Below are 26267 nucleotides of genomic sequence, written 5' to 3' on the forward strand. Positions count from 1 at the left end.
ATTTGTAAGCTTCTGTGAAAGTGAGTTTTGTCCTTTAAACCCGCCCTCTACTGTCAGTGCGCTCCCATGGTGAAGTACTTTGGCTATAGGCGTTAGTATCTGTGTGGATCCAACCCCATGTCTGAACAATGTGACCTTTTATAGTAAAAAAGCGTGTGAAATGTGGCTCTGGTAAAGGGGTGTTCAAATAAGCAATGTTCCTTTACTGTATTTGTCTAAAGCACTAAGTACACACACTCACTGGAGGACAAATGCATGTCAAATAAAGTGTAAAATCACAGAGTTAGAGCTCCCTCTAGCGGACAGTAGACACACTGGACTCATCAAAGGGAGTAAACAGTATGTCAGCACTTTTCATAATTAGATTCTGACCTGAGCAGCTTTCTTTTTACCGCCACATAAATATGAACTTTTAAATGATAACGCTGATAAATGTAGAAACAATGCCAAGTCCTTGACTGGTGACAAATCAGCGAGTGGTTACACAAATTAGAGCTGAATACAAATCAATATTAAGACCCAGTGTTTATTTTGGAACCCAGAGGACAACAATTAGTCTTGGAAACGATAAAACATTCTTGAAAACCATAATGTCAAAGCAGTGGAAAGCATGTTAAGGTTCTTCAATGCTAATCAATAAAAGTCTCACTCAGATGTGTTGTTCTCCAATATGATAGTTTATCATTAATAAGCATGGGACATACAGTACAACACCATGAACTACTGTACAGCGAAGAAATGTACTTTTTAACTGAATGCAGTAATGTGATGCAGCGTGTTAGATATACTGTAGCTGTGCTTATATATGGAGGTGTGTGGGTGTAGGGATAACGAATTCCCAGGCTTTTGTAAAAGCACAGGAGGAGAGCTTACTGGACATTTTGAGTAGGTGGGAGAGAGGTTTAAGCGTGGGTGAGAGTAACCAGGTTTTATTTAACAGAAGTGGCAGGGGAAACAGTGTAGAGTCTCCTATAGGCAAGGTAAGTTATACAATACATGTGATAGTGTTTATTTGACTATATGCATTTGGAGGTGAGCCTATTCTCAGTGCTCCCCTGGTGGAGTTGTATCAGTGACTTCAAGTAGCTTCAGCCGGCTCATCACTCTTCCTCCCATCCGGTTGAACTGAGAGCTGTGGGTCGCCTCCGTCTGAATCTCCCTCTGGTGCCTTGTGACAGAGACATTTCACTTTAGTGTAGAAGAGCTGAGGAAGGAGAACTGGTTGAAAGGAACGATTGGTAAACTCGAGCCAGATCCAGCATTCACCATAATGAGGCATTCAAATGTAAGAACATTTAAGAAAATCTACATTTCTGTTTCAAATGGAACTAATCCTAGCACAATGGTGGATACATTTGTCAAAATAGGCAAGAAATGCCCTTAAAATGTTATGTATTATATCCCTAGAGGAAGCGAGCGAATAAACTAAATCTGATCAATTATTTTCTGAGATCAAAATTGTTTTCTCTTCTGTGTTGTGCTGAAACGACCAGGATAATATTTATTGTTTCCTGTAGACCCAACCATCTTTAAACTCCAAACATGATAAGATGAATTAACATGTTTACAGCCTGATACAGAAATATTTTGGTCTCTTCATAACCATATTAAGCCTTGAGCATAATTAGGGGCTAATTCAGTAAATGTATCAGCAGATTATTTTCCTCCCTTGCCTCCCAGGTCTTCTCTCTAAGTGTGATTGCATGAGTAATCTCTTTCTCTGTAACGCACACATCGTCCCTGTAGACTCACCTGGCTGCTGTGCCTTTACTGAGGTTGCTATTGGAGACCAGAGCTTGCTCCGACAAGAACTGCGCTCTGATTATCTCCGTTGTTAGCTGGACGCCTTCACACCTGAGCAGGGATGAAAAAAAAAAAAAAAAGCACAGAATCTGAGCATGAAAGCAGCCATCTTGACCAGAAAAAGCTTCCATCAAGGAGATCAATAGGTGTCAATAGTGTATGTACTTACGGCGGGTCCATTAGTGGAGGCAGATCATCAGGAGGGCCGCGGAGAGGAGGTGTTTTGAGGGGAAGTGTATCTGTGCTGTAGTCCACAGACCTACAGAGGACACACACATTGCGTTTCCCCTGAAGAGCCAGACCACATATTACCGAATCGAGATAATGGTCAGATATCTACTCCATCTTACTGAGATGAAAGCACTGCTTCGGGTTGTTTGAAATCGCAGATTGAACAGGAATGATAAAAGATCTCCCGAGTGAAAGTTGATGCCTCTTACGGGCAGAAAACAGAATTAAAACCCTGACAAGCCACAGGTTTGCTTTTGGACGCGCCGCCGGGCTTTCAGCACAAACGTCATTATGTGAGGGCATGTGAACACAGTTTGGAGTTGAAGGTGGACGGAGACATTTTGAGACATTATTAAACAACCACTGCTGCCAAGTTAAACTGCTTTAACTTGCCAGCAGTGGTTGAAAGTAACCAAGTACAATTACTTAAGTACTGTTACCATTTTGAAGTACTTAAGTAAGTTACTCCACAGATTCAGATAATTCATTTAGTAGTATTTCTTCTTCCATGAGTCATTTTTAAACCTGCAGAAACTGATTTGTTTGACCACTTTGAGGCCGGGGAAGTAGGTTTTGAACCGAGTCTTGCTGATAAATATGCAGACTGCATGTACCCAGAAAGTTATAGTTTTAAAGTGTGCTTGAGGTACAGCAGAATCCTTTGAATTATTCACACATTTGTAAGAGACATACTCTCATTTCTATTACAGCCTCCTGGCTTAAATCGTATTGTTTGTGTTTGTTGGATAACGGGACAGACTGTTAGCAACCGCAGACTCAGAGATAGAAAATTGATAAGGTTGAGAAAGGAGGCTTAGGGGGGATCATCTTTCGTATAATGAAAGAAGAATATATCTAGAGTTTTACTGCGGATCAGCACCGACAGGCAGAAAGAGAATACTTATGTTTGCCAAGAAACAGATTTTGCAACACAACGAAGGTGAGTAAAAAAGGAAGCAGACAGAAAAGTCAGATCCAACCCCACGCTTTCACAAGAACATCATGTGAACAGCGTCTGCCCAAATTACTTAGGCGTCTTGTCAAATAAAGACTTGAAGTGTTTCACAACTTGCAAGAAACATTAGCTCTGCAACGCTGGATCTCTATCATGCAAGAGAAATTGCAATGTACATGACAATATTTCCTGGAAAAGGGTCAGAGACAGGGTTTTGCATAGCTGAGTGCTACTTGATGTGACAGAGTGCGAAGAGAAGCATACAGGAGGCCACACGGGACAATACCATGCAGCATTCACTAATACTTCAAAATCTCTTCATTTATTTACCGTCCATTTAGGTTAACGACTGAATAAGTCATCATCTTAGTGTGAAGACAGTCTGCCTACATATGACCTAGATTCTGTAAGCATTTCACTGTAGGTGTTCAACAGTACTGCCGGCAAGAAGGCAAGGAGAGAGTTTATAACACAAGGTTTTAATTCTTAATTAAGTAGAACTGATCACCGCAGTAGAGACAACGCACATGGCTTCAATCCAAAACTACTGAAATGTGGACATTGGCAATCAAGGTAGAATGTGTTGGTGTGTTTCTATAAAATCAGAGAGTCGAGTGAGAAAATAACTTCAACACTCAAGAGATTTCTACAACTGTATGGGATATTTCACAAAAGGAGAACTAAAGAGCAAATTAAGATATATTTTAAGTAAAGAAATCTATGTCAAATCAGAACCAATGCTTGAAATGCAAAACGATAACTGCCATGAGGGCAAAATACTACAAGACTGCAGGAAGTCATCTCTACGTAATACTGCGTGATGAATGGCATGCCAACACATTAAATATTAATACACAAGCCTCTTGGCAATTTGTCAGGATAAATATTTACACTATGAATATAAACGTCTACTACAGTATAAGTGACCACTTAAACCAGCAACATGATCCTATATCTTACAAATCATTCACATGTAAGCGACTTGTAAAAGGTCTCAGAAGATCTACAGATATGGATCAAGAGATCATTTATTGATGGACTGGATGCAACAGGAAAGAAACAGGGATCTATGAGCTCACTTAGCATTCAATTCAAACTCTTTTAAAGGAATTTCAAGGACCAATTCCCTCAAATGTTAAGACCCAACACCGCAAATTCTGCGTCCATATCAAGGTTGATTATTAATGTTACACCACTGAGTATTTATGACAACTAGCAGGATTCACAGAAGCTCACTTGAATCAATCCCTCATGAATGCACATAGACTTTCTCCTCGAGTGTAAAACAATGACGCAACTGCAGGTGCTTTAAAATCAGCGAGATGCACCCTGCCCACTTGTTGTAATATATTCTGCATACAAATGTCACTTCAGACCATGTTAAAGCTGGAGGAGCTTCAGTACAGTGAAGTTATGCGACCACAAGGTCATGAGTTCAAATTCTTTCACGGACTGAAAAGATATGTACAGCAGAAGTGAAACACAGCCCCTCTCTACTCTGTAAACAAGTTATGTAAACATGTACTAGGACTTTTTCATCCCACAATTGTCTTAGAGCTTCTCAAGTTTATGTGGGAAGTACCTCGTGGTGAGTTCTGGGTGGTTCTGTGAGTATGAAGAGAAACAAGAGAATAAGTTCCGTCCTACCTGCGATGGGCGAAGTCACTGCTGGGAGACAGAAACTTTGAGGTGATCGAATCGAAATCGTTCCATGTCATGTAGCCAGCGATCCCTTCCTGTTGTGGGTAAGAGATAACAAAAAAAACAGCCACATTAGGATCAGTTAAATAAGATTTAAAACAGATGAACTAGAGATGGATCTAATGTCCTGTTTTCTTTCATTTCTGGTTTGAGGTTTTTGAATGAAATTAAATGTTCTTCAACTGTCTTTAAGACACATATCTCGTTAGTGAATTCCTCCCTTAATGTGTGACAGTTTCTTGACAGCAGCTAAAGTGTTAGCTAAAGTCTCTGAAAAAAATTACCTTGCGGTCCAGATGCTTCTTCTGAGTGTTTGGGGTTTGAGTCCCTCTGCCACACCTGCTGCTCTCAGGGATGGGATACCTCAACACAGAAAGCACTTTCTGAGTGAGTGTGTACAATCTATAGCTAAATGTCAGCACAAAGAACACCTACTTACTTTAACTCACTAGGATAAAACCGTACACATGTATCTACTGAGTGTTACCTGGGCAGAGGGCAGAGGTGGAACTCCAGGTCAGTCTCCAGATATTTGGGGGTGGGTTTGTACGCCTGCAGGCCTGGAGCTGGGTTCTAAAACACAAACCACATTAAGTATTAATATCCTATTTCAGTCTCTGGGTTAAACACACAATATGTAAGTATTTGACTAGGGGTCTCTTAACCAGAAGAACTGTAAATTGTACACAACAGAAAGAGGGGCCATTTCATTTTTAGATATGGTCTTACAAAGATTCTGAGTGGGTTTGCTGGAAAAGGTGTGAGCAGAGCTTCAGGGGCGCTGAAGGAGAAACAGACAGCCTCCTCCTCTGCCTCATCCTTCTGCTGATCCCCCCATGCCTCCACAGCGCCAGACTCATTCGGCACCGGCTCTTTCTAGGTAGATGAGTAAAGAAATAAATCAATCTTTCTCTAATATGGTGGAATCTGCATGTTTTGGTCCAGGTGCTGCAGATTTACCGCAGCTCCAGTGCGAAGTGGTCTGGCCAGAGAGGTTGGGATGTACGAGTTAAACGCGTCCCAGGCTGACACAGGTCGGTAGCCCATGAGCTTATAGTGCTGTGGAACCTGTAGAAACAAACAAAACCAAAACAATAATATGGTTGATAATAATCAGGGTTTTTGTATTAAAACAGTGCAATCAAAGTGTACTGAAATACAGGTATTTAGGTAGTTCCCCCCCCCAGCTGCTGCTGGGTACATATCTGCAGTAAACACCCACTTGAAGCTTGAAGAAAGGAACATGTGTCGTCACAGTCACATCGATGGGATCCACGGGCACTTCGACCAGATTACTGCGAGCCTGGAAACATCAAGGAGACAAATGGCATTATTTGTTATTAGATTGAACACTGAGGCCTTATCTCCCAGGGGCATCGGGGAAATTAGAGACTTTATCAAAAGTGCGGGAAACTGAGCTTCCTTTCCGATTCCACATCGAGATCAAAGACATCTTTCAAGGGAAATAATGAATGAAAATGGTTTCTTGTGCAGGACGATTGCCAGACCGCACATGTTAGACGCTTCTATCCAAAGCGGCTTACATACTCAATACTGTGGACAAACCTCACAGGAGCAATTTGGGGTGAAGTGTCTCAGGGACACAACGACATGCTGACTGCAGTGGGGTTTGAACCTGTGCCCCCCTGATCCGAACACCAACGCACTAAACCACTATGCCACGCACTTTTCAGGGAGTCTCATTCTTCCATATGTCAGAACCCATTAAGGTAATTTGGTATTTTATTTCAATAGCTTTAACAAGACAGAGCGATTTGCAAAGAAGTGGTTTAAGCTTTTGTTTTGACAGGCCGCGACATTGATTGTTAAGTATATTTTAAACAGAACTAACAGACTGTAATCTGCAGGATGGACGTAATTGTTTTATAGATTTCAGATATATAATGAACTCACCAATGCAGAGAAAACGGGGAAAGAAAATGGAAAGATCCGGTCGGGTGAGATCTTCAGATCAAATGTCCTGTCCTCCTCGACTGAAAAAAACAAACAGGTCGTAATTGAATTGTTCTGATCGTTATGGTCAGTGACAAATGTAATGTAAATGTCCTCAGCACCATAAATAGCCCCGTCTCTTTGGCCCTGCGTGTTCTAAAAAGCTCATAATAACCAGAGGAGATCTCCATTTTTCCTGCAGGAATGAATTCAATTAAGCAATGCTTTTGTGACATGGCTTAATGAGATTACTTCTGAATGAGGAGATTAGAGGATAATCAAAACCTTTCTTTGCCAAGGGCGAGTTCTTCATCGTTCTGCAGAGTTCCTTCAAACAGGTCAGTCTCCGGTCCATGCGGCATCGAATCACCGTCTGAAAGGTAGAGAAGAGTTCAGGGTGTTATTGCTTTAAATAAGTATAATAAATCAAACTCAGTGACACACATAAACAACAAGAGGACAGTGAACCCTTGTTGCCCTAATAAAATGCAAAGAAGAAACACAAAATTAGCAAAAACTAACTTCTCCACGATAAAAAAAAGACCTTTAATTGTATGCTTGTCCTGTGACTTTAAGAGGCCATGTCAGATGATTCTGCTTTCACTGGAAGGCACTTTATGTTCCCAGGAAAGTTGACTTTAATAATATTATGCATTTAGTGGGAGGAATTTACACATGGTTGACCTAAAGGGACAGGGGTGCAGGGACAGCAGCCTCCTCCTGAGGGAAGAGGGAAGTGTGTTGGCGTGTGACGGGTCTGTGCATTAAAGCCAATGAATATGCATGTAAGCATTTTACACATGAGCTGGGATGTGAGTGCACCTTGCGGGCTGCCTGCTGGAAAAGACTGAGGGCTCGTCTCCTCAGATCCCACTGAAAGCTGCAGAAGAACTGGAAGGACGGGGCTCCCTCGCTGGCCTGGAGAGGGTACACACACATTTATTGACTTTCATTTGGCATTTACATAGAGTACATATAAAAAGGGAAGTTCCATGAGGTCTCAGTGGTTAACGAGAAGGTCAGATTTACAGTATCAGGGTATATGCAGGAATCCTGAAGTCACATGTAATTCCTTTTAAGACCTTTTTTAAGACCCGTTCCATACATTTTAAGACCTCATCGCCACTTTGAGTTCTAACCGGTTACATTGGCGACACACTTTACCTCACATTGACTATATTCAGTATTGATTGTCCTTCCTCCTTATCTTCCAACCATTCGGACGCAAACTTGCATTTCCCCATAACGATGTTGTTTAACAACCGGAGTAAACGGACCTTCGCGCGCTATCAAGCAGTGAGCGCGCGATGTCCTGTTCAGATGACGTCAAACCCAACGGGATGCCATCAATAAACTACACAGAATCACACTACACACCTACGCAATGATTACATTCAGGCAGACTGTAGAATACCTCTTTGGACAATTTATATACTTATTGAAAACAAGCTACTAAATGTAAAACCTTGAAAAATGCAGTTTAATACTTTTTAATAGCCTTCATTTTCGCTAAATTGATTTATCAACTTTTAATACTTTTTAAGACCCCGTGGACACCCTGAGTATTTATATGGTGGCTCCACGATGATATTGGCACAACATTGTCTATAAAATGAAATGCTGGCATCGTAAATCAACATTCCTCCCATAACAGGCCGATAAAATGGATGATGCATGAACTGTTTTTTGTAGCAGGATAAAAAAACAAATATTTAAATGTCTGAGTTACAGAAACATCAAAGTGTGTTGAAGTAGGATTGACTATTGTACTTTATTGTGCAAATAAATATAGCATGTTCTTCATGTAAGCTCAATTGAAGTGGTTTTCCTATGATATGAATTACATGTGTTATGACTCAGGAGAGCTGTATCAAGCTAAGTTTCAGATTTTGACAGAAGTTACAATAATAGTGTATTTAGATGTGTTACATTTCAAGACATCCATCATCCCCCCCAGGGTTTGTCATAGAGAAATGAATGCTGTCACAGGGCTCACTCATGATGGAGGGCTGTCAACGTGAAATGAGTGATCGTTAATCTAGTGATGATAGAAAGATCTATTTTAAAACAGCTCGAGTCCCACTGTATCAGAAGAGTGAAATATGTGAGTGATACAGAGCAGAGGTTCACCTGTCCTGCTGCACAGAGCAGTCGTCTGGAGGAGAGTTCAGGTCGTCCAGCAGCGAAGCCTTCCTCCTGCCTCTCATCTCCCCTTTTCACCTGCAACAAATCAGTTATGATGCTGAAGGTCTGGAAAGGAATTGGCAAGAAATCTGTAAATAGAACATGTTGGTTTAAAAAGCATGAAGTATATTTATATTTTTGCTCTGGCGATGACCGATGCTGCGAAGCCGACGGAAAAATAACATTTCAACATGTTTCATCTCCTTTGTCTGCAGACGCAACAGTGTCTTTGTCACAGGAAGAAATACACTTGATGGGGTTTGTCTGAAATCTTAATTATCTACAAAAGTAACCATGACAACTAATCCTGTGGAGCATGGTCTCTTTTATTTTAAGACCATTTTATGCCATGATATAATGATAATATAATAAATAAAGTACACCATTAATTGTGTTCAGACATAAGAATAATTGGAACGTGAGAAACATATTTAAATATTCTAAATAATGTAAATGATGTATATAATAACAAAACAAAACCATAAAGTACATTTACTCTCAGGCTCTGTTACCAGAAATTGCACTTAAATAAATGTTTAAACTTTGTCACAGATCTAAAAGATGTATTCATCTTTGTTGGGCGGTGGTGGCGAAGTCCATAGGGACTTGGCTTGGCAACTGGAAGGTCACCAGATCAAGTCCCGGCAAGACCAAGTGCTACCAAGGTGTCCCTGAGCAAGGCACCGTTCCCTACACTGCTCCCTGGGCGCCGTTCATAATGGCAGCCCACTGCTCCTAACACTAGGGCCCTTTCTCATGTCTTCAAATGTTCCTCCTCGACTCCCCTCCTCGACTCCTATCCTCGAGACTTTGTCCCGCCCACAGGAGATGCGAGCGGAGGAGCCGAGGAGGGGAACCGAGGAGAGAGGAAGGGAAGCAGCAGGCGGTTAGAGAAATGAGAACTCCTCTCCTCTGAGCGGTCATTTTAAAGAGACGTCCATTAATGATGACAGGAGGCACAGCAGCCCTCTGTCTGATGGACAGATGTGTTCATGACGACTTATATATTTACTTTTAATTCATTCACAGTGCGGTATAATGAGACAATAACAGGCTACAGATGCGGACATACGCACATACATATATGTATATATTTATATAAATATATACAATTTCAGAATCAAACAGAGCACTCTCATAATAACGTAACACTATCAGAGACTGGATATATCCCCCCCCCTCTCTGGTCGCTACAATGAGGGAAATAAATGACGGGCCAAAAGTTTTATTTACAAGTAAGCAGAGGACACCAAACCAACTGAGACCTGTCTGTCCGCTGCATCTACGCACACACTGCACCACACACACCTACACCACACACACACACACCTACACCACACACACGCACCTACAGCTCCTAAAGCATATAATCAGGCTACAGCCGTTGTGTATTTTATTATGTGAAGCACTAAATGGTTTTAGAAAAATATCGACTTTGTTTGTAGATATCTACTAAACTAAAGCAAATAAAGAGAGTAGGCCTGTTATACTGAGTGATATGATATATATTATACACACTGCTCTGCTTTCTGCACGGACCTCACAGCTGTTCTCACTGTAAACATCGCGTCGCGATGAAAGCAGTTAATAAAATAATATCCAGGGGATGCATGCAGAGCTGTCATTGGCTGAGATAAGTCCGGCCGTGCGTCTCGACTCTTTGAAACATCACTGTTCCCGGAAATGCATCCACGAAGGAGCCGTGGAGGACTGTGGAGGACCCATCAGTGTATCCTCGGTTATAGCTCCTCCAGAGAGCCTCCGAGACGTTCGATGCTCGGTCCTCGATGTGCATTTCGAGAAATGAGATGTCCTTCAACATGGCGCGCTAAAATTCATTTCCGGGTCACTACCGGAGGACCGAGGAGTCGAGGAGTCGAGGAGTCGAGGAGGGACATTTGAAGACATGAGAAAGGGCCCTGGATGGGTCAAATGTAGAGAAACTTTTGTCCGGCAGTGGCTCAGTCAGTAGGGTCTTGGACTGTGAGCCGTAGGGTCGCCGGTTCAAGTCCCCGACCAGACCTAAACTATGGGGTGTGGACTTCTACTTGGAGAGGTCCCAGTTCACCTCCTGCCCTGCCGTGGTGCCCTTGAGCAAGGCACCGGACACCCCCCCCACCCCCCTCACTCCCCTCACTCCCATTGCTCCCCGGGCGCTGTGCAATAGCTGCTAGTTAAAAGCAGAGAACAAATGTCACTGTTTGTTACTGCTGTGTGCTCTGCATGTGTGACCATTAAAGAGGGTTTCATCCCTCCCAATTCTATTACTGAACAGGCAATATCCTGCAAATACATTTTCTTAATGGTTAGGACCTTAACAAAAAAGAAATATATATATTAGCTATAATTAAGATGGCAAATCCTCTTTTATTTAGCCTAAAGCCGACATGTCCCCACAACGAAGCTGGGGATCCATTACTTGATAATGTAAAATTGATGGGGGTCATGTCACTGTATCATACACTGAGTCAATTATTGTGACAGGCCTTTTTACAGGCCATGATATATCAAGGTGTCGCAGAATAATTAGATAAAGGCACGAAGCTGTAATGCATCACTGTAATGCAAACACAGGAGGACATCTTCTCTGTTGAGTTATTCTAGCTCTGCAGTCCAGATTCCACAGAGGATATAAAGAACTAGGTACTAGCTCCGATCATAAAAAACACAGAGCATCTATAAAACTCCAAAGAGGGCTTATATGAGCCTGTGAACAAGAGTGTGTGTGTGTGTGTGTGTGTGTGTGTGTGTGTGTGTGTGTGTGTGTATTATAAACAGTGCAGGTGGAGAGGAGAGGGGAGGAAGTGCTGTTAAGTGCCCACTATTCAAATAACTTTTTGAGAAAACACACACACACGCATAGACCCATATTTCAGAAGTGATGTTACTTTGGCCGAGTCTGCACATTTCCACTGTGACTCAATAAAGCGGTCACAGACGCAGCATAAAAGCATGAAACAACATGTGTTGGTTAGCAAAGAAGTGATTCGCTAACAGCAGCACTTCCGGTATTTTAGTCGTGGTAATTAAAAAAGGACTACTGCAAAACTATAATTCTGGCGATTACACTTTCCAACAAGGTCAACAAGGTATAGAAAGTAAAGGTCTTGTATTTGAGCCAATGAAAACATTTCTTACATAAGGTAAAGAGTGACACAGATATACATTTCTCTTTTTAAATTACACCCTGGGACTTGCTTATATGTATTTTGGTCCTGTAAATGTGCTTTCTAGTTGACAACATTTTCTAGTATTTTGCTAGACATATTAAAAGGTGGTCGCTATGTTTATGCCATAAGTTTAATTGAGGTAAGGTATAGTAATTGGCTCCACATTTGTCACAATTCTTTACTGTGTTTGACCCCTGATCGACATTAGACTGTTCCATTAAACGACCTGCTGTAAGAATATCAATCTGCAGACTGTTTATCTGTGTCCATAATTAAGGGGAAATTCTCACCATGTATTCATGCAGCGCAATCTCTCTCTCCTCCGCTATCTGCCTCCTGCTGTGCTCCGACACCGGGTCCTTACCAACACGAACTTGCCTTTGAAATAACAAATAAACAGGAAAAAACATCAAAGATAAGACACATATGCAACTGGAAAGAAATCTAAAACGTACATGTGAGGTGCGTCTTAACTTCAATGTAGTTTGCCTTTTCTTTCCAGTTTAGAAAATGTTGAGGGAATATACAATCTTTTCACAAACACTTGATGAATGTTTCAAACGTCAATCTATTTTTCTCCCTAGAATGTCTCCAGCATAAAACCAAAAATAGCATCCTCTCCTACATTTGCTATCACTTGTAGACTATGTTAAGCTTTGTATGCTTTAACTTGAGTTAAGAAAACCCCACTTTAACCATTCACAGGGATTTCAATTAAAATGTCAATCTATTCACCATCTGACGTGGTTGGCCTGCTCCTCCTTCACGTGTTGTTGAACCTTTTTCCTGAAGAGGGCTTCCTTCATCTGCCTGTTCTGCAGACCAGCCATGCTGGCACACGACATGGCTGAAGTGAAGGGAAAACCAGTTAAATAAGACACACTATTTGTTATATGTGTATTTTCCCGTAATGCAATTGACCTGATTTACCATACTGTGCAAAATCAGAATAGAACAGGACAATAATACAGCTTTCCTGAGAGGAAATGCACGTCAAAAAGATTACAATCATCGGGTTTCATGTACCTTCCTTCAGGTCTTTAGAGCTGAGTTTATCAGTGTCTCTGATCAGCATCTTTGCCACGCCTGCAGGAGTGCAGACATCTACCGGAGGCTTCAGCCCAGCCTGAACACTCGCTTGATCTCTCAGTGTCTTGAAACAAACAGCATGAAATGAAAGGTAACATGCCACAGCAAGAAATGATCAGCAGTACACAAAAGTAAAGAGAATGGTTTGTTTCGCTCTGACGAATTATTCATTATTAGATAGGACAAAGACAAAGGAGGAACCAACACTACAAATCTTCCCAGTCTGATATTGGGGATTCTGTCTCCTCATCTAAACTAAATTACTAGAGGTACAGTCACATAACTAAACACATCTCACATTGTGCTTACATTTTTCATTTAAAAATGAATTAATTAACCCCTTAATGTCCTTCCACATTCAAATAAAGTGAATAGTTAAACTAACTATGAGATTGCTATTAAAACACATACACTACCTTTGATTTGTCAGTCGACCTGAGTTTGGTTTTACTTTGACGGGGCACTTGAGTGACAGGTGAAGGTCCTGTGTATCGAACTGCATCTCCATGACCCGCCTTCTTTCCCAACTCACTATCATGCAGAGAAAAGAGAACAGAAAAGGACGGCTAATGAAGTAAAGTTTTAATTATGTTGGAATTGCACACATTCGATTCATGAATAGAGAACACGGATTTGACTGCAAGTGGCATGTTTGCTGCTAATTTGAGGTTGCTAGTTGGAACATCTGAATGAACAAACAGTGGCACGGTAATTGGTTAATTTTTGTTTAGAGGTCCAGGATCTGTTCTCGTAGCAGAGAGAATGGCTCTACATTGAGTGTTTATATGATGATATATGGGCAGTGCGGGACGGCAGGGAGGCTGAGCAACGAGGTCAGAAGCCAGATGATTAATTTTCATTATATCTACATTTCTCCAGCTGTCATTTTTTGTGGTGGCGGATATTAATTAGAAAGACATCATAGTACACATTCAGCAGTATCTATGACCGCGGTGTTTAATGGCTGATTTGACACTTCTCTGACACAGGGTCAACACAGCTTCACATTTGACGCGTCACAAAGATTTACTACGTTTATTTAAGCGTTTATTGCAGGACATAAGATTGATTAGATTGATGCAACATAGTGATTTGAGGGATTAAAATCATCATGTGTTTATTGTACACAAGATAAGCCGGGCAGCAACACTAAGCAACGAGCGAGTATCAGGTGTTTGGTTCTAGCTGGAAAAACACTGGCTCTTGCAATTATTATTTTAATCTTACAATTGCAAATATCTTTTATTAGTTCCGCGGCGGAGAACAACAAACAGAGCGAGAATGTTTTATATGCTAAACATTCATCGGGAGGCATATCCATCTTGATATCACTGCAGCAGCTACCAAGCTATTTTCATGAATTATTAACTTTCGGCCGAGATAACACCAAGACAGTGCGCTGGATGGAGCCGCTGCTGTGTGATGGATGGCACCATCTTTCTCATGGGAACACAGTTAAACATTAGGTTCTACACTGGCTGGAAAAAACAACTAATGGGAAGTTGTAATCAGCACACAAGCCCATTTTCTCTGACTCTAAATGGACCACCTAGTTTAGTAATTACTTGCACGAACAACCTGAAAGCTGTGGTCATTACTGGACAGCGTGAGGAGAACGAAAAGGCTCCATCTAATAATTTTTATACTATCAGTCAGGATTTGTGATGCTTATCCAGACTAAATGAAGCTCCATGGGGAAGAACAGAGGACATAACATATTTCTATGCTATTAGAGAACAAATAAGTGGTGTTACTGAAGTTCTGTCAAACAGGTTTGTCTGATTGTACTTGAAGATAAACCCCAGGAGACAGGTGTGAACTCAACAGTTAGAGTATGAAATGTCACAGTCACATATGATAGCTAACAGAGAGAAAAAAACACATGTGTGATGGTGCAAGAAAAACACATTACCACCCCTTAAACAAATATATTCTGCTGGATCCTGTTCAGCTGATGTTAGTGTCCGTGTGTGCCTTTAAAGGGAAAGTTCACCAAAAAATCAAAGATGCATTGTTGATCCTCTTACCTGTATGACTGTACACTATGTTACATCGTAGGGAAGGCAGTCATATCTACAGCTAATGAGTACAACACTCTGCAACTCCGAAAACATATCTATATTTATAAAAACATCTAAGTATACGTATTTTTGTAATTAAAGGGATACTGTCCTATCAATGTAGTGCAGTGGGGAAACCATGAAGAACACCTCAAATCTGTTTTGTGTACCATTCACTCATTTTATAGTATTAAGCAATTCGACAAATAAAGATCTCCGGCTGGGTTTACCTGAGGGCCAAGTGAGGGGTGCAGCTCCCACTGATGGTGCAGAGGAAGGGTCTGCTGTTGAACTGAGAGATGATCAGCTGGAAGGTGACCTGACAAGTCTCGTATTGGAAAGGACTGAAGGTCACCATGATATTCTCTTCGCCATTGGCTGGTATCACACCTGGAGGAGCAAAGAAAAGACAATAGGGATGAGCGAGGGGTGCTTGTCACACTCATTTTCACACATGAACACAACCTGTTGCCATTCAGAGTGTGCTGCAACTAGATAGCTAAAAATAATGGATGTACGCTTTGTACTGCATGTACTTAGGCTGTAAGTGATGTATCATGGTTATGGTTTATTGTGTGTAGAGAGGACTGAGGACAAAAAAAGGACATCCAAAATAAGAAACTAATTTGTATCCGTTCTTCTCATTCCAGGTTTGTACTTAGGTAAACCTCCAGCTGTATTTCAAATCCTAAGTGCTGCTTTCCGCCGTGTGTTATGATGCTTCCCAGACCTTCAATACTGCTTAGTGTCATTGTGTGGAAACTACAGGCATCCTTCAAACTCTGTGGCGACTTGTTTAATACACAACCAGTCCAAGGTCTGAGAAAACACAGCACACCTGCTTTACAATGGCTGGCTCCATGAGAACCACAGATCCACATTCCCTGCTAGATAAAGGGAAAACATGCAGAATGCCATATTATTTGCCTTAAAAGACACAAATAATTGTGTAAATTATTTCACAGGTGTTTGTTAAAGTGTGGCATCCTTGCAGGGGGTCTTCAAAAGGTTTTCGTATGAATTGTAATGATAGAAAAATAGATTCATTTTTTATATAGTCTTGAAATCTGCAAATATGTGTGTCACTTTTATTCCAAGGCTAACTTGAGAGTCATCTGTATACGCTTAACACAGTGAGGGAACATCTGCCATAGAAGGTATATATATTTGATAAGTCCCTACCTGTAAGGGGCTGGATGGAGAAGGCCTCGTGGGACTGGATAACTTGTACCTGGAACTCAAAGTCGATGGGGCAGCTGCATCTCAGAGGAATAGCTTGGCAAACACTAGAGACAGGTGGGGAACAAAAGAGATGAGGATATTTTTGTTATGATCTGACACCAAAGGGTGAATGGAAGCATGGGCAGCTGTATGGAAGAATAGGAAGAGACAGGCCAGCCCGGGGGCAGATGGGAGGTCAGGAAACAGTCCGATGAAGATCCTAACACAAAAACTGTACGGCGTACGCACACACCTGTTTCCAAGTGGCACGGCTGACAGGTCGATGTGAGGAGGGATGCACAGGTCATCGATGACAGGGTAAGCATGAACTGGAATTAACAGGTTCTCCTCCCCCTTAGAACGGGTGTGGGTGGGTTGAATGCACAAGAAAGAGAAAACAGGAGAGAGTGTATGGAGATAAGACAGATAAGAGAGGTCTCAAAGTAAACATGGGGATGTTTCACCAAATAATAAAACAACTAGAGCTGAAACAATTAGTTGATTGACAGGAGAAAATGTGCTAACTATTTTGAACATTAGTATTTTTTGATGCAAAAACTACAGATATGGAGATTTTGGAGATGCTATTTTATGCACAATCATATTAAAATGAATAACTTTGAGTTTTTGGTTGACAAAACAAGACAATTTGGAGACCTGATCTTGGACATTTTCCCCAATTTCCGATCTACAAATATATTATTATTAGTTAGTTGTTTGACTGTTTGCTTTGAAGTTATTGTTAATGTCACTGCAAAGTTATTTGAGGATCGCTGTGATGTACAGCTTTTACTTAATGCCTAAAGTGTAAAGATGAGAGCGTCCTCAGTGGTGCACAAACAGCTGGATCCTCACCTTGCAGTGAACCCGAATGCAGTCATAGAAGTAGCGCCACTCGTCGGGACACAGCCTGACCTTCAGCGTGTAGGCGAGGCCCGGGATGAGTCGATACTTGAAGGAAAACAGATGGAACGGGCTGAATCATCAGAAACAACACTGATTTGCACTAATGGATGAGTGGAGTCATTCAGGTCAGCCATTTGTAATGAAAAAAACATACCTTTTTGGTGTAAGTTGTTTGGAAGTGCTTGGTTTGAGTGGGTATGACATGAATATTCATAACTTCAGATGAGATGTTGATTAGTTTCTGAGGGAGGAGAGAAAATAATTATTCATTCCCATCCAATCATGTGCACTTGAGAAAAACCATTTACATCCATTCTACAGGGCTTCGTCACGAACATATGAGGTACAATCAGTGCCCATTCAATTGAATAGCTGCTGAAGCTAGACCAAATTAAATCAAACGTTATACTTGTTGATGCATGGGACAGAGAAGGGGTGACATGAAACACATTTGTAGGAGGCAAAACAAGTTATGTAGACAGATAGAATAAATGCAGAAAAAACATTTAGCTAAAACACAACCTAAAGAGACGTCTTGTCATAACACCAATATCTACGTCCTGCTATATGTCCTGTATGCATTCAGCTACAAAGAGTACAAAGGCTTGGAAAAACCATAACGCCATCCATCAAGCACAAACGTTGCACCAAACTGCACAGACTTCCACTTCTCCCTGACCCAGGCTATTGTCCACACACACACATCAGTCACCAAGTGCTTCAAACATGATGATGCATAGAACTTCAGAAATACGTCCTGATTATTGCACTGGTACATCTTTATCTCTACGATGCTCTCTGAGTGTCTCTCGAGGGCCGGTTGAGAACCCGCGGTACTCTTGAGTGTTGGTTTCTAAGCTGACAGGAGTACTGTAAAAAGAATGTGATTACAGTCTTTCTGTGTCGAGTTAATATCATAACCAGCTCTGTAAATGCATCTAACACTGCCACTAAAGGAGCAGCTGCTTTAAAAAAAAGAAATCTCAACTATTCACTCACATATCAATATATATATACATTTAAATCACTTACAATCTGCAAATGAGCTGTTCAATGTAGCCTGTGAATGGGAGTGTGTATTTTCCTCACCAGGATCTTTACGTAATCCTTCCCCAGCTCAAACCCACTGAAGTGAAGCTCTGCGGGCTCTGCTTGGATCAGGCTGTTGCTTTTCAGTTTGGCATAGATTTCTATAAGAGGGAACAAGTAATTAGTGAAATGTAGTATGCTTTTTAGCAACAGGAAATGGCTTGAATGCAGGCTTTTTATACGTACTTGATTCGATAAGATGATTGGGAGCGTTTGCTTTGCTCCTGCTCTCCTCCACCAGCTGGCTCAGAGGCACAGGGGTCCCTCTCCTGAGGGGCTCCGGCAGTTTCTGGGGGCCAGAGAGGACCACCTCCATCCTGCAAGAGGTCAGGCCTGGCTCCTCATGAGAGAAATGACAGAAGGCTGGAGGACAGACAAGGAGACAGCAGATTGTTGGGCAATATTATGTTGGTAAAGCTATGAATAAATAATCTGAATACAAGAGGAAAGACATGGAAGGACAGCGGGTCATTATGTGTGTTAATGACAGAATTTAATTTACTTTCCAATAGGAAGATGCAAAAAGCATGCACGAGGGGCATCACATGTCATACTACTGTATACAGTAGTCTTAACACCCCTTTATTTTTAATCATGCTACTTTGTTGGAGCCTTATGCTAAATGCATCTATTTTTTTTCCTAAAGGTAAATACTGACAATGTTTCTCTCCCTCTCATACACAAACAAGATGCAAACACCTTTATTTTTACTTCAAAATCGCTGATGAATGTTATGATTTGACCGGCCACTCTGTGGATAAACATGTGTTTTGGTTGGTGAGTGAAGCAAAGCCACTTCTTTCCCTAGAATTAGATGGAGCTAATTACTGACAGTGCTTGGAAAACTTCAATGCAGCAGATATATTTATTTGTAAGCCTTAATTCCCAGATATGTGCCTGCTCGATACAGTGAGCTGTGCACCAGGTGTGTGCCTCCTCCAATCAGCTGAATTCATCACAGGTGCACCAATCAAGGTGACGCTACACCTCAAAGATAATTAAAGAAATTGGCGACACCTGAGCTACATTTCTCTTGAGAGTGTAGATTGATGAAATAAATATAAAATATAAAACCATAGATCTGCTAGATAGTATTAAATGTCAAAGGTTAAGTGGTCCTAAACGTCATAAACGCACGGTATTAGCATCACTTATAAGACAGTACATTATATTTTTGTACCGCTAAGTATTTTTTAGTTATCAATTCAAACTTTTTAATATAGCACTTTTGATACACAAATATAACTCAAAGTGCTTCACAAACAAACCACATAAACAAAACTCCTTGTGACAAGTTCAATTAAAAAATACAATGATTAGCGTTAGCTTACCTGTGGTCACCTGTTAGCTTAATTTAACCACTCAAACTCATGCTAGCGTTAATTTCAAAGCTTCATAGCAAGACTTTTATCCGCTTCTCATTAAAAAAACATTATGAACAATGTTACTTCAGAACTTACTTACGTTTTAGGCGAGGGTTTGCATGACGTTCTTGAGTTTAAAACCAATATATTCCGTCTATTTTCACAAAACAATTTTTTTTGCAGGAAACCAACCTCCACCCTCAAACACTGATGTTGCCATAGAGACCCGTGTTCTGAAGGGGGCGGGACTAACGGCCTGTGGGCGAAGCCGATTTGCCCCAAAGTATCACATTGTCCTGAGGAGAACTGTGCATAATTATCGACACTGAGTAGACCTATGTTTGATTTTCACATATCATATATCTGCTGCCAGCAGGATGCTTGCCTTTCATTCTAATCAGATATGAGGCTTGATGTTTGGATGTAGGTCCCTATCTTGATTGAAAAAAGGAACCTGCCAGAGACAATGAAAAAAGTCGGACTTATTGGAGTGCTACTGTTACCCCAGGTGAGAACATAAAAGTGTGTTTTAATCTATATATGTTAAGATTAAGTGAACTATTATACCTTTATTTGTAGGCGTCATCCTGGTGTCTTCCTCATGTTAATCTAATGAAAGAGGAGGAAAAGTGCCTGACAGATCTGCTGCTTTTTACACAACAAACAGGTGAGTTACATTCGTGTTACGCATGTTACACTTGTATCTCATAAAACATATTTTAATTAAGTAGGCCGTTTTCCATTGCAATAATGTTGATCTCTGGAATAAATAAAATCTCTAAATAAAGCACTTTTTAATTTAAAGAAATGTGAAGCAATGTTTCGGTGACACCCAGTGGTCACAAAACAAAAGGCACCCCGACATCTCATCCTTACATTAGGCAGAATTTATTGTACACGTGACTAAATGATCCAGATGCATCCAGTGTTTCAACCCTGCAAAAAAACACATCACATCAATGGATTAATTCTTATTATTGACTTTTTTTGTATTGAATTGCAGCAAATAAAATGTAATTTCTGTTCCAACTATGAAGAAAACAATATCAGTGTACATTGTAAGGGAATGTGGGATGAGCTGAACTGCTGGCCTCCTGCTTCTCTCGGAGAAACCGTCTCTCAGCCGTGTCCAGAGTTTTTCAGCTCGGAGGGTGAGAGACACACACACACACACACACACACACACACACACACACACACACACACACACACGTTTAAACAGACACACATTATCCATCCCACATCGGTTAACTGGTTAATTATTTACCAAAAAGCTGATCTGTTTTCATAAAGAACTCACATTTTCCCTCTCAGTGGTCTCTATGTACACAAGGATTTTATGGCTGACTGTTTGGTTAGCGACACACTAGAGTGCTAAGTATGTGTTAAAAGATGACGATGATAGATTTCATGATAATGTATCTGACGTTTATGAAGAGGAACTGTGTAATCTGTCAGCTTTTCACTTTCCAGTAAATCCGAGTTTGCACGAAAACAATCTGTAATCTTCCAGGACATATGTATTCTTCTGTCAGGCACATATTCCCTTTCAGACAACAGTAATGATGAATATGTGTATGCTCTTTTGCAGCTAAAGTGCATCGTAACTGCACGGCCAGTGGCTGGACGGACCCTCTGGTCCCACATGAAGACGCATGCGGCTACACCTTCAATGAGACTCTCCACTTCCTTGGAGAGGTTGGTGGAAACTAATATTTACACAGTGTGTTTAGTTTATTTAATATATAGTTATGAAGCCACTACTTGTACATTTTAACTGGCTCAGAATAACAGGGTTTCAGTTTCATCTGTGTTCAGATCTGCTATACCTGAAAATGAATTGAAAAGTTAAGACCGCTGTTTACCAAAATGATATGCCCAAACTCTTGAAATAAACTATATTAATTGAACACCTGATGCCCTCAAGAACTCTCTCTTTGAACATTAGACTGCCCACATTTAACATGACATGACAAAGTGATGTTTTTTCCTTGTTCAGTCCTCAGACTCCCATTTGTATTTCTCCTACGTGAAGACCATGTACACGGTGGGATACGCACTCTCCCTCATCTCCCTCTCCATCGCCGTCACCATCTTCTGTCTGTTCAGGTGAGAAACATCTGAATATCTTCATCCTTTCTTCAACCAGAAAAGTGTTATCCTGAAACTGTGAGTGTTACCGTTCCTTCAGCAAGCTGCACTGCACCAGGAACCACATTCACATCCAGCTGTTTGTCTCCTTCATCCTGAGAGCCATCTTCATCTTCATCAGAGACTCCCTGCTGTTTCACAATGAGGAGCTCTACCACTGTGATGCCTACCCGGTACGATGCGGCCCCTTTAATCTCCTACATCTGGGGTGTCCAAACTTTTTTCACCGAGGGCCTCATACAGAAAAATATACGAAGGGCTGGGCCACTCACTAGATATATATTGCCTCATAAGTTAAGTTATAAGTTAGCAAAATTAATCAAATGAAGTTATGCTTAATACTTGAACATGCTTTCACAGCTCTCTATAGGGTTTCATGTATTTTGTTAGCAGCTCATTCCTTAAAACAGAAGCCTCAGATTGCTGATAATTAGGGGAAATATGAAGGGTTTATTTCAAGCGTGTTATACAAAGAAGTTATTGGGCTTTTTTCTTATCAACTTAGATTTGATAGAAAATGTTTTCAACTTGAATTGACTGAATTTGTTTGAAAAGTGGGCTTCTTAACACGTGAATACTGTGTAATATCTGCTTTCATCCAAATTGAAGAAGTACAATACAAGACAAGCATACTCCATTATACTTTTAGAATTAGCTGAGGGCCGAATCAAAATGGCCTCCGCATTTGGACACCCCTGTCCTACATTATACAGGAAGGACAGAGTGTTTTCACACACCTTTCCTGTGCGGCAGGTGGTGTGTAAGGTGGTGCTGATGTTTTCCAACTACTCCATCCTGGCCAACTACAGCTGGCTTCTGGCGGAGGGTCACTTCCTGTTTACTCTGGTGAGCCGCTCCTTCTTCTCCCTGAAGAAACACCTGGCCTGGTACATCACCCTGAGCTGGGGTAGGTCACATGATCACATCAATCAACCTCAGTATAGCTGTATTCACATTGACTAGTATTTATTCATTTGTATTATTATTGCAACCAGTCATACCAACACTAATTACACTGTAATCTGAGTTTTTCCATTTTAACTGTATTGTAATATTATATTTGAACTGTACTAGGTATTATTTTATTGACCTGTACTTAAGTCATGTTTTATAATTGTCTGTGTGATAGAGATGATGCAATGTTTGTAGTGTTCTCTTTTCTGAGATGAATCTATTTGTATGCATGGTTCAGGTTTACCTCTGATTGTCATCGTCTCCTGGGGATGTGCCAAGTACTTTTATGAAGACGAAGGGTACGTGGGGTTAAAATCTGAATCACTCGTTCATTTATTTTGTCGTTATCAGAGGGTATGATTGTATTTCTTATTTTATCGCCACAGCTGTTGGGAAACCAGGAGGCATGAGTGGATTTGGTGGATACTTCGAGTGCCAGTTCTTCTGACTATATCTGTAAAAACCTCTCTTTTACTTGCATATCATTCTCTGTTAAAACCTCATTAAAACTAGTAGTAATATAATAGTAGTTCCAGGTTTTGGGGAGTACACTTTTCCACCAAATGTTAGATGAGAATTGCTTCATTTTCAGAATATAAACATAAATGAATGGGATGAACATGACATGTAAAGTTGAGGACAGCAGTTGTTGACATAGGAACAAACAGTGTATTTGAGGAATGGTATTTTGACTAAGATTACATAATAAAGATTGTGCCTATTTGCAAAGAAAGCAAAACAATTATTTCTTTAATAAAAGTATTCCACATATATTATAACAATCGTTTTTTTTTATAATTCCAGATGAACCTTGTCTTTTTCTTGGGCATTTTGAGGATCCTGGTGAACAAGCTCAGGATGCCAGATGCACAGAGGAATGAATTCAGCCAGTATAAGTGAGTACTAGAAAGACAAGGTCAACTTAACTATGTGCATTTAAAAATAAAAAAAGGAATAGTTTCGGCGAAAACTAAAAGGTACCATGGGGTCAGATTATCATTTTCCAAAGGGGGGGTTCGTTTAGCATGAAATAACTAAAGGAGAAGTTAAACAAGAAAGTAGAAAGAAAGTGAGGTCATAGAAAACTATTGCTGCTAAAAAGTGAGCAATGATTGAGTCGAAACATTTCAGATGTGTGTATCTCACACTGCTGTCACTTTTATTCATGTATCTTTGCTTTTAAATTAGTGTTTCTTAATGTCTTTCATTTGTGTAAAGCACTTTGAATTGCCTTGTGTTGAAATGTGCTATATAAGTAAACTTGCCTTGCCTTGCTAGTGTATAGTCATACTTTATGTAAAGCTGATTACACTATTAGTTTACTTGGGGAAAAGCAGTGTATTTGAGGAGTGGTATCTTGCATAATATAACATAATAAAGATTGTGTCTATTTGCTTATTTGATTAAAAGTGCACACACAAGGACAGAAAGTAAATCTTAAGGCATGATACAAAATGTTGATGCCTGGAAACGTATTTGTATTATTAATTAGCGTAAAACATACTTTCTTTTTCTTTCAGGAGGCTGATCAAATCCACCTTCTTCCTGGTGGCTCTGTTCGGTCTGCACTACATACTGTTTGTGTTCCTACCTGTGGAAGTCAGCAGCTCCGTGTTTCAGATCTGGACCTTTGCAGAGCTGGCTCTGTCCTCCACTCAGGTACACTCGGTGCATTCATGACAAGAAGAACAATGAAAACATTCAACTCACAACCTTGTCAATTAGCATGCAAGATATGATTGGATGTGATGTAGCTTCTTGTCGACCAGCTTTGTAATACACTATTAACACCTTTTCAGAATCACAATCACAATAGCAGAAGAACAATTAAGCTTGAATTGCACGAGGGTATATTGCAGGTTTTATAATGACATTTTCACACGTCCATTTAAATTAATTATGTTGCTTTGAGTTTTCTATTTCGAATTATTGTTTACTATCTTTAAATGTATATTTTTGTATGTTATTAATGTATGTATTATTGTTTTTTAATTTAGAATTTATTGTATTTACTTAATTAGTTTCTTCTGGGGGGTTATACTTAAGCAATAGCTCACGACAGGCCGTGGTATACGCTCATTATATCACGGCTAAGAACCAATCAGATTGCTTGATTAGACTTGTCCGTTTTATAAAATGGTGTAATGTCTTTTGCTGAAGAAAACAACTCACCAAATCTCCTCTGTTTAAGGGCTTTGTGGTCTCGGTGCTCTACTGCTTCATGAACGGGGAGGTAAGGCCTTCATTCAAACTGAAACATCTGCAACAGGAGCGACCTACCCGTTATTGATCGTGTTTCCTCCAGGTTCAGCATGAGATCCAGAGGAGGTGGAGGAGGTGGAGGCTGACCCAGCACCTCCCCAGCAGGAGGAGGCAGCACCACGGCTCCATCAGCCACAGCGGCTCCCCCCACACACAGGTAGGTAGATCGATCAATAGATAGATCGGTACTTTATTGATTGGTACAACAAATCACCTCTGGCCGGAAGAGAACTGCTTAATCTGTGCTGTCCTGTTTTTCATCCTTACCCTGTTGCTGTTAAACCACTACATTTCCCCACGGGGATTAATAAAGCTCCATCTTATCTTATGTATATATAATATCCTGCTTTATAAGTTGTCACTGTCAATTTGTAATTCAACTTTAATGCTATTTTATTGCTATTGAGATGTTGACATTTGTATTTCTTTTAATTTGTATTGTATAATGCCATGTCTTTTGATGCTGCTGCAACACAAACATTTCCCAACGTGGGATCAATAAAGTACTTCTTGTCTTCTCTCAGGTCTCCCTGCTGCCCTGCCCCCCCGCTGGCCCCGTGGACACCGTGGAGATGTGACTTCAGCTCAAATCCGCTCGTTTCCTCTCTCCACCCGTCGATACCCGATTGATCCTGGATCAGTTTAGCTGAGAGTCGATCAGGACACGACTGTAGAGTGAGGGTTCCTGATGCCTGGAGTGATTTTATTTGAAGACATAAGGATGTAGAATGCACTAAGGAGGCCCAGTTAGTCATATCAAACTTAATTTGTATTGAAATACCAATTTATGACCATTAAAGAGATCATTTGGATGCTTTTTAAATTGGGGTTGTTATCCATAGTCGGTGTGTTACCTACAGAGGGTTGCAGTCTGCAGAAATAGACAATAATATCAGCACTGTAGCTAAGCAAAACTTATATTAAGACATATAAAAGAAAGACCAACTTAAAAGTAATTCAAGCTTCATTGTACGTGTCTATATTTAGAATATTGTGAGATTTACCTTGTTTTCAGAGAGCCCTTTCCGACGGGGAACTAAAGCTTTCTTCAAATCCACCAGACTCCTTTGACAAAAATAATAATTTTGACCTCAAAGAGTACACTGTTGTTACCCTGCCTTCATGAGTTACTTTCCTTTTGATATTTAGTGAATACTTGTTGGATATTTGGCCT

General features: G+C 40.6%; 2 protein-coding genes across 6 annotated transcripts; one reads left to right on the plus strand and one right to left on the minus strand.

Moving 5' to 3' along the window:
* Nucleotides 1-663: 663 nt before the first annotated feature.
* Nucleotides 664-19953, minus strand: cfap221 (cilia and flagella associated protein 221). 4 transcript variants are annotated; one of them, XM_034151374.1, is made up of 25 exons: nucleotides 19827-19953; nucleotides 18549-18725; nucleotides 18363-18463; nucleotides 17428-17514; nucleotides 17223-17318; nucleotides 16621-16721; nucleotides 16329-16432; nucleotides 15377-15536; nucleotides 13503-13617; nucleotides 13024-13150; nucleotides 12733-12844; nucleotides 12288-12375; nucleotides 8774-8863; nucleotides 7466-7561; nucleotides 6929-7016; nucleotides 6605-6684; nucleotides 5913-5993; nucleotides 5651-5758; nucleotides 5420-5566; nucleotides 5178-5263; nucleotides 4975-5053; nucleotides 4637-4725; nucleotides 1973-2062; nucleotides 1753-1854; nucleotides 664-1168 (listed from the first exon to the last, which is right to left on the minus strand). In XM_034151374.1, the coding sequence occupies exons 2-25, from the start codon at nucleotides 18676-18678 to the stop codon at nucleotides 1045-1047; spliced, it is 2481 nt and encodes an 826-aa protein (XP_034007265.1). In that variant the 5' UTR covers nucleotides 18679-18725; nucleotides 19827-19953; the 3' UTR covers nucleotides 664-1044. The 4 variants fall into 4 exon arrangements, with proteins under 4 accessions (XP_034007265.1, XP_034007263.1, XP_034007264.1 ...); XM_034151372.1 differs by having other exon boundaries at nucleotides 8774-8893; XM_034151373.1 differs by having other exon boundaries at nucleotides 8774-8893; nucleotides 19823-19953.
* A 114-nt stretch (nucleotides 19954-20067) lies between these two features.
* LOC117499066 (vasoactive intestinal polypeptide receptor) lies at nucleotides 20068-26112 on the plus strand. Of its 2 annotated transcripts, XM_034151345.1 has the most exons (14): nucleotides 20068-20234; nucleotides 20306-20393; nucleotides 20764-20877; nucleotides 21318-21424; nucleotides 21726-21835; nucleotides 21918-22050; nucleotides 22631-22784; nucleotides 23070-23130; nucleotides 23218-23287; nucleotides 23636-23727; nucleotides 24352-24490; nucleotides 25023-25064; nucleotides 25137-25250; nucleotides 25618-26112. In XM_034151345.1, exons 1-14 carry the CDS (start codon nucleotides 20193-20195, stop codon nucleotides 25669-25671), a joined length of 1320 nt encoding a protein of 439 aa, XP_034007236.1. In that variant the 5' UTR covers nucleotides 20068-20192; the 3' UTR covers nucleotides 25672-26112. The 2 variants fall into 2 exon arrangements, with proteins under 2 accessions (XP_034007236.1, XP_034007237.1); XM_034151346.1 differs by lacking the exon at nucleotides 20068-20234 and having other exon boundaries at nucleotides 20314-20393; nucleotides 20790-20877.
* Nucleotides 26113-26267: the final 155 nt, after the last annotated feature.

The sequence above is a fragment of the Trematomus bernacchii genome, unplaced genomic scaffold, assembly GCF_902827165.1.
Source record: "Trematomus bernacchii unplaced genomic scaffold, fTreBer1.1, whole genome shotgun sequence".
Taxonomy (NCBI): Eukaryota; Metazoa; Chordata; class Actinopteri; order Perciformes; family Nototheniidae; genus Trematomus; species Trematomus bernacchii.

What these genes read in the sequence shown, in the direction of transcription:
- cfap221 (XM_034151372.1), bottom strand. Translation starts at nt 18,678, where the DNA reads ATGGAGGTGGTCCTCTCTGGCCCCCAGAAACTGCCGGAGCCCCTCAGG. An exon ending in TCCAGCAGGCAGCCCGCAAG is followed by an intron (nt 7,017 to 7,465) that starts GTGCACTCACAT and finishes TCTACCTTTCAG; the next exon opens with ACGGTGATTCGATGCCGCAT. An exon ending in AGTGACTTCGCCCATCGCAG is followed by an intron (nt 2,063 to 4,636) that starts GTAGGACGGAAC and finishes TGTCCTCTGTAG; the next exon opens with GTCTGTGGACTACAGCACAG.
- LOC117499066 (XM_034151345.1), top strand. Translation starts at nt 20,193, where the DNA reads ATGAAAAAAGTCGGACTTATTGGAGTGCTACTGTTACCCCAG. An exon ending in CTCTCCACTTCCTTGGAGAG is followed by an intron (nt 21,425 to 21,725) that starts GTTGGTGGAAAC and finishes TTCCTTGTTCAG; the next exon opens with TCCTCAGACTCCCATTTGTA. An exon ending in AATGAATTCAGCCAGTATAA is followed by an intron (nt 23,728 to 24,351) that starts GTGAGTACTAGA and finishes TTTTTCTTTCAG; the next exon opens with GAGGCTGATCAAATCCACCT.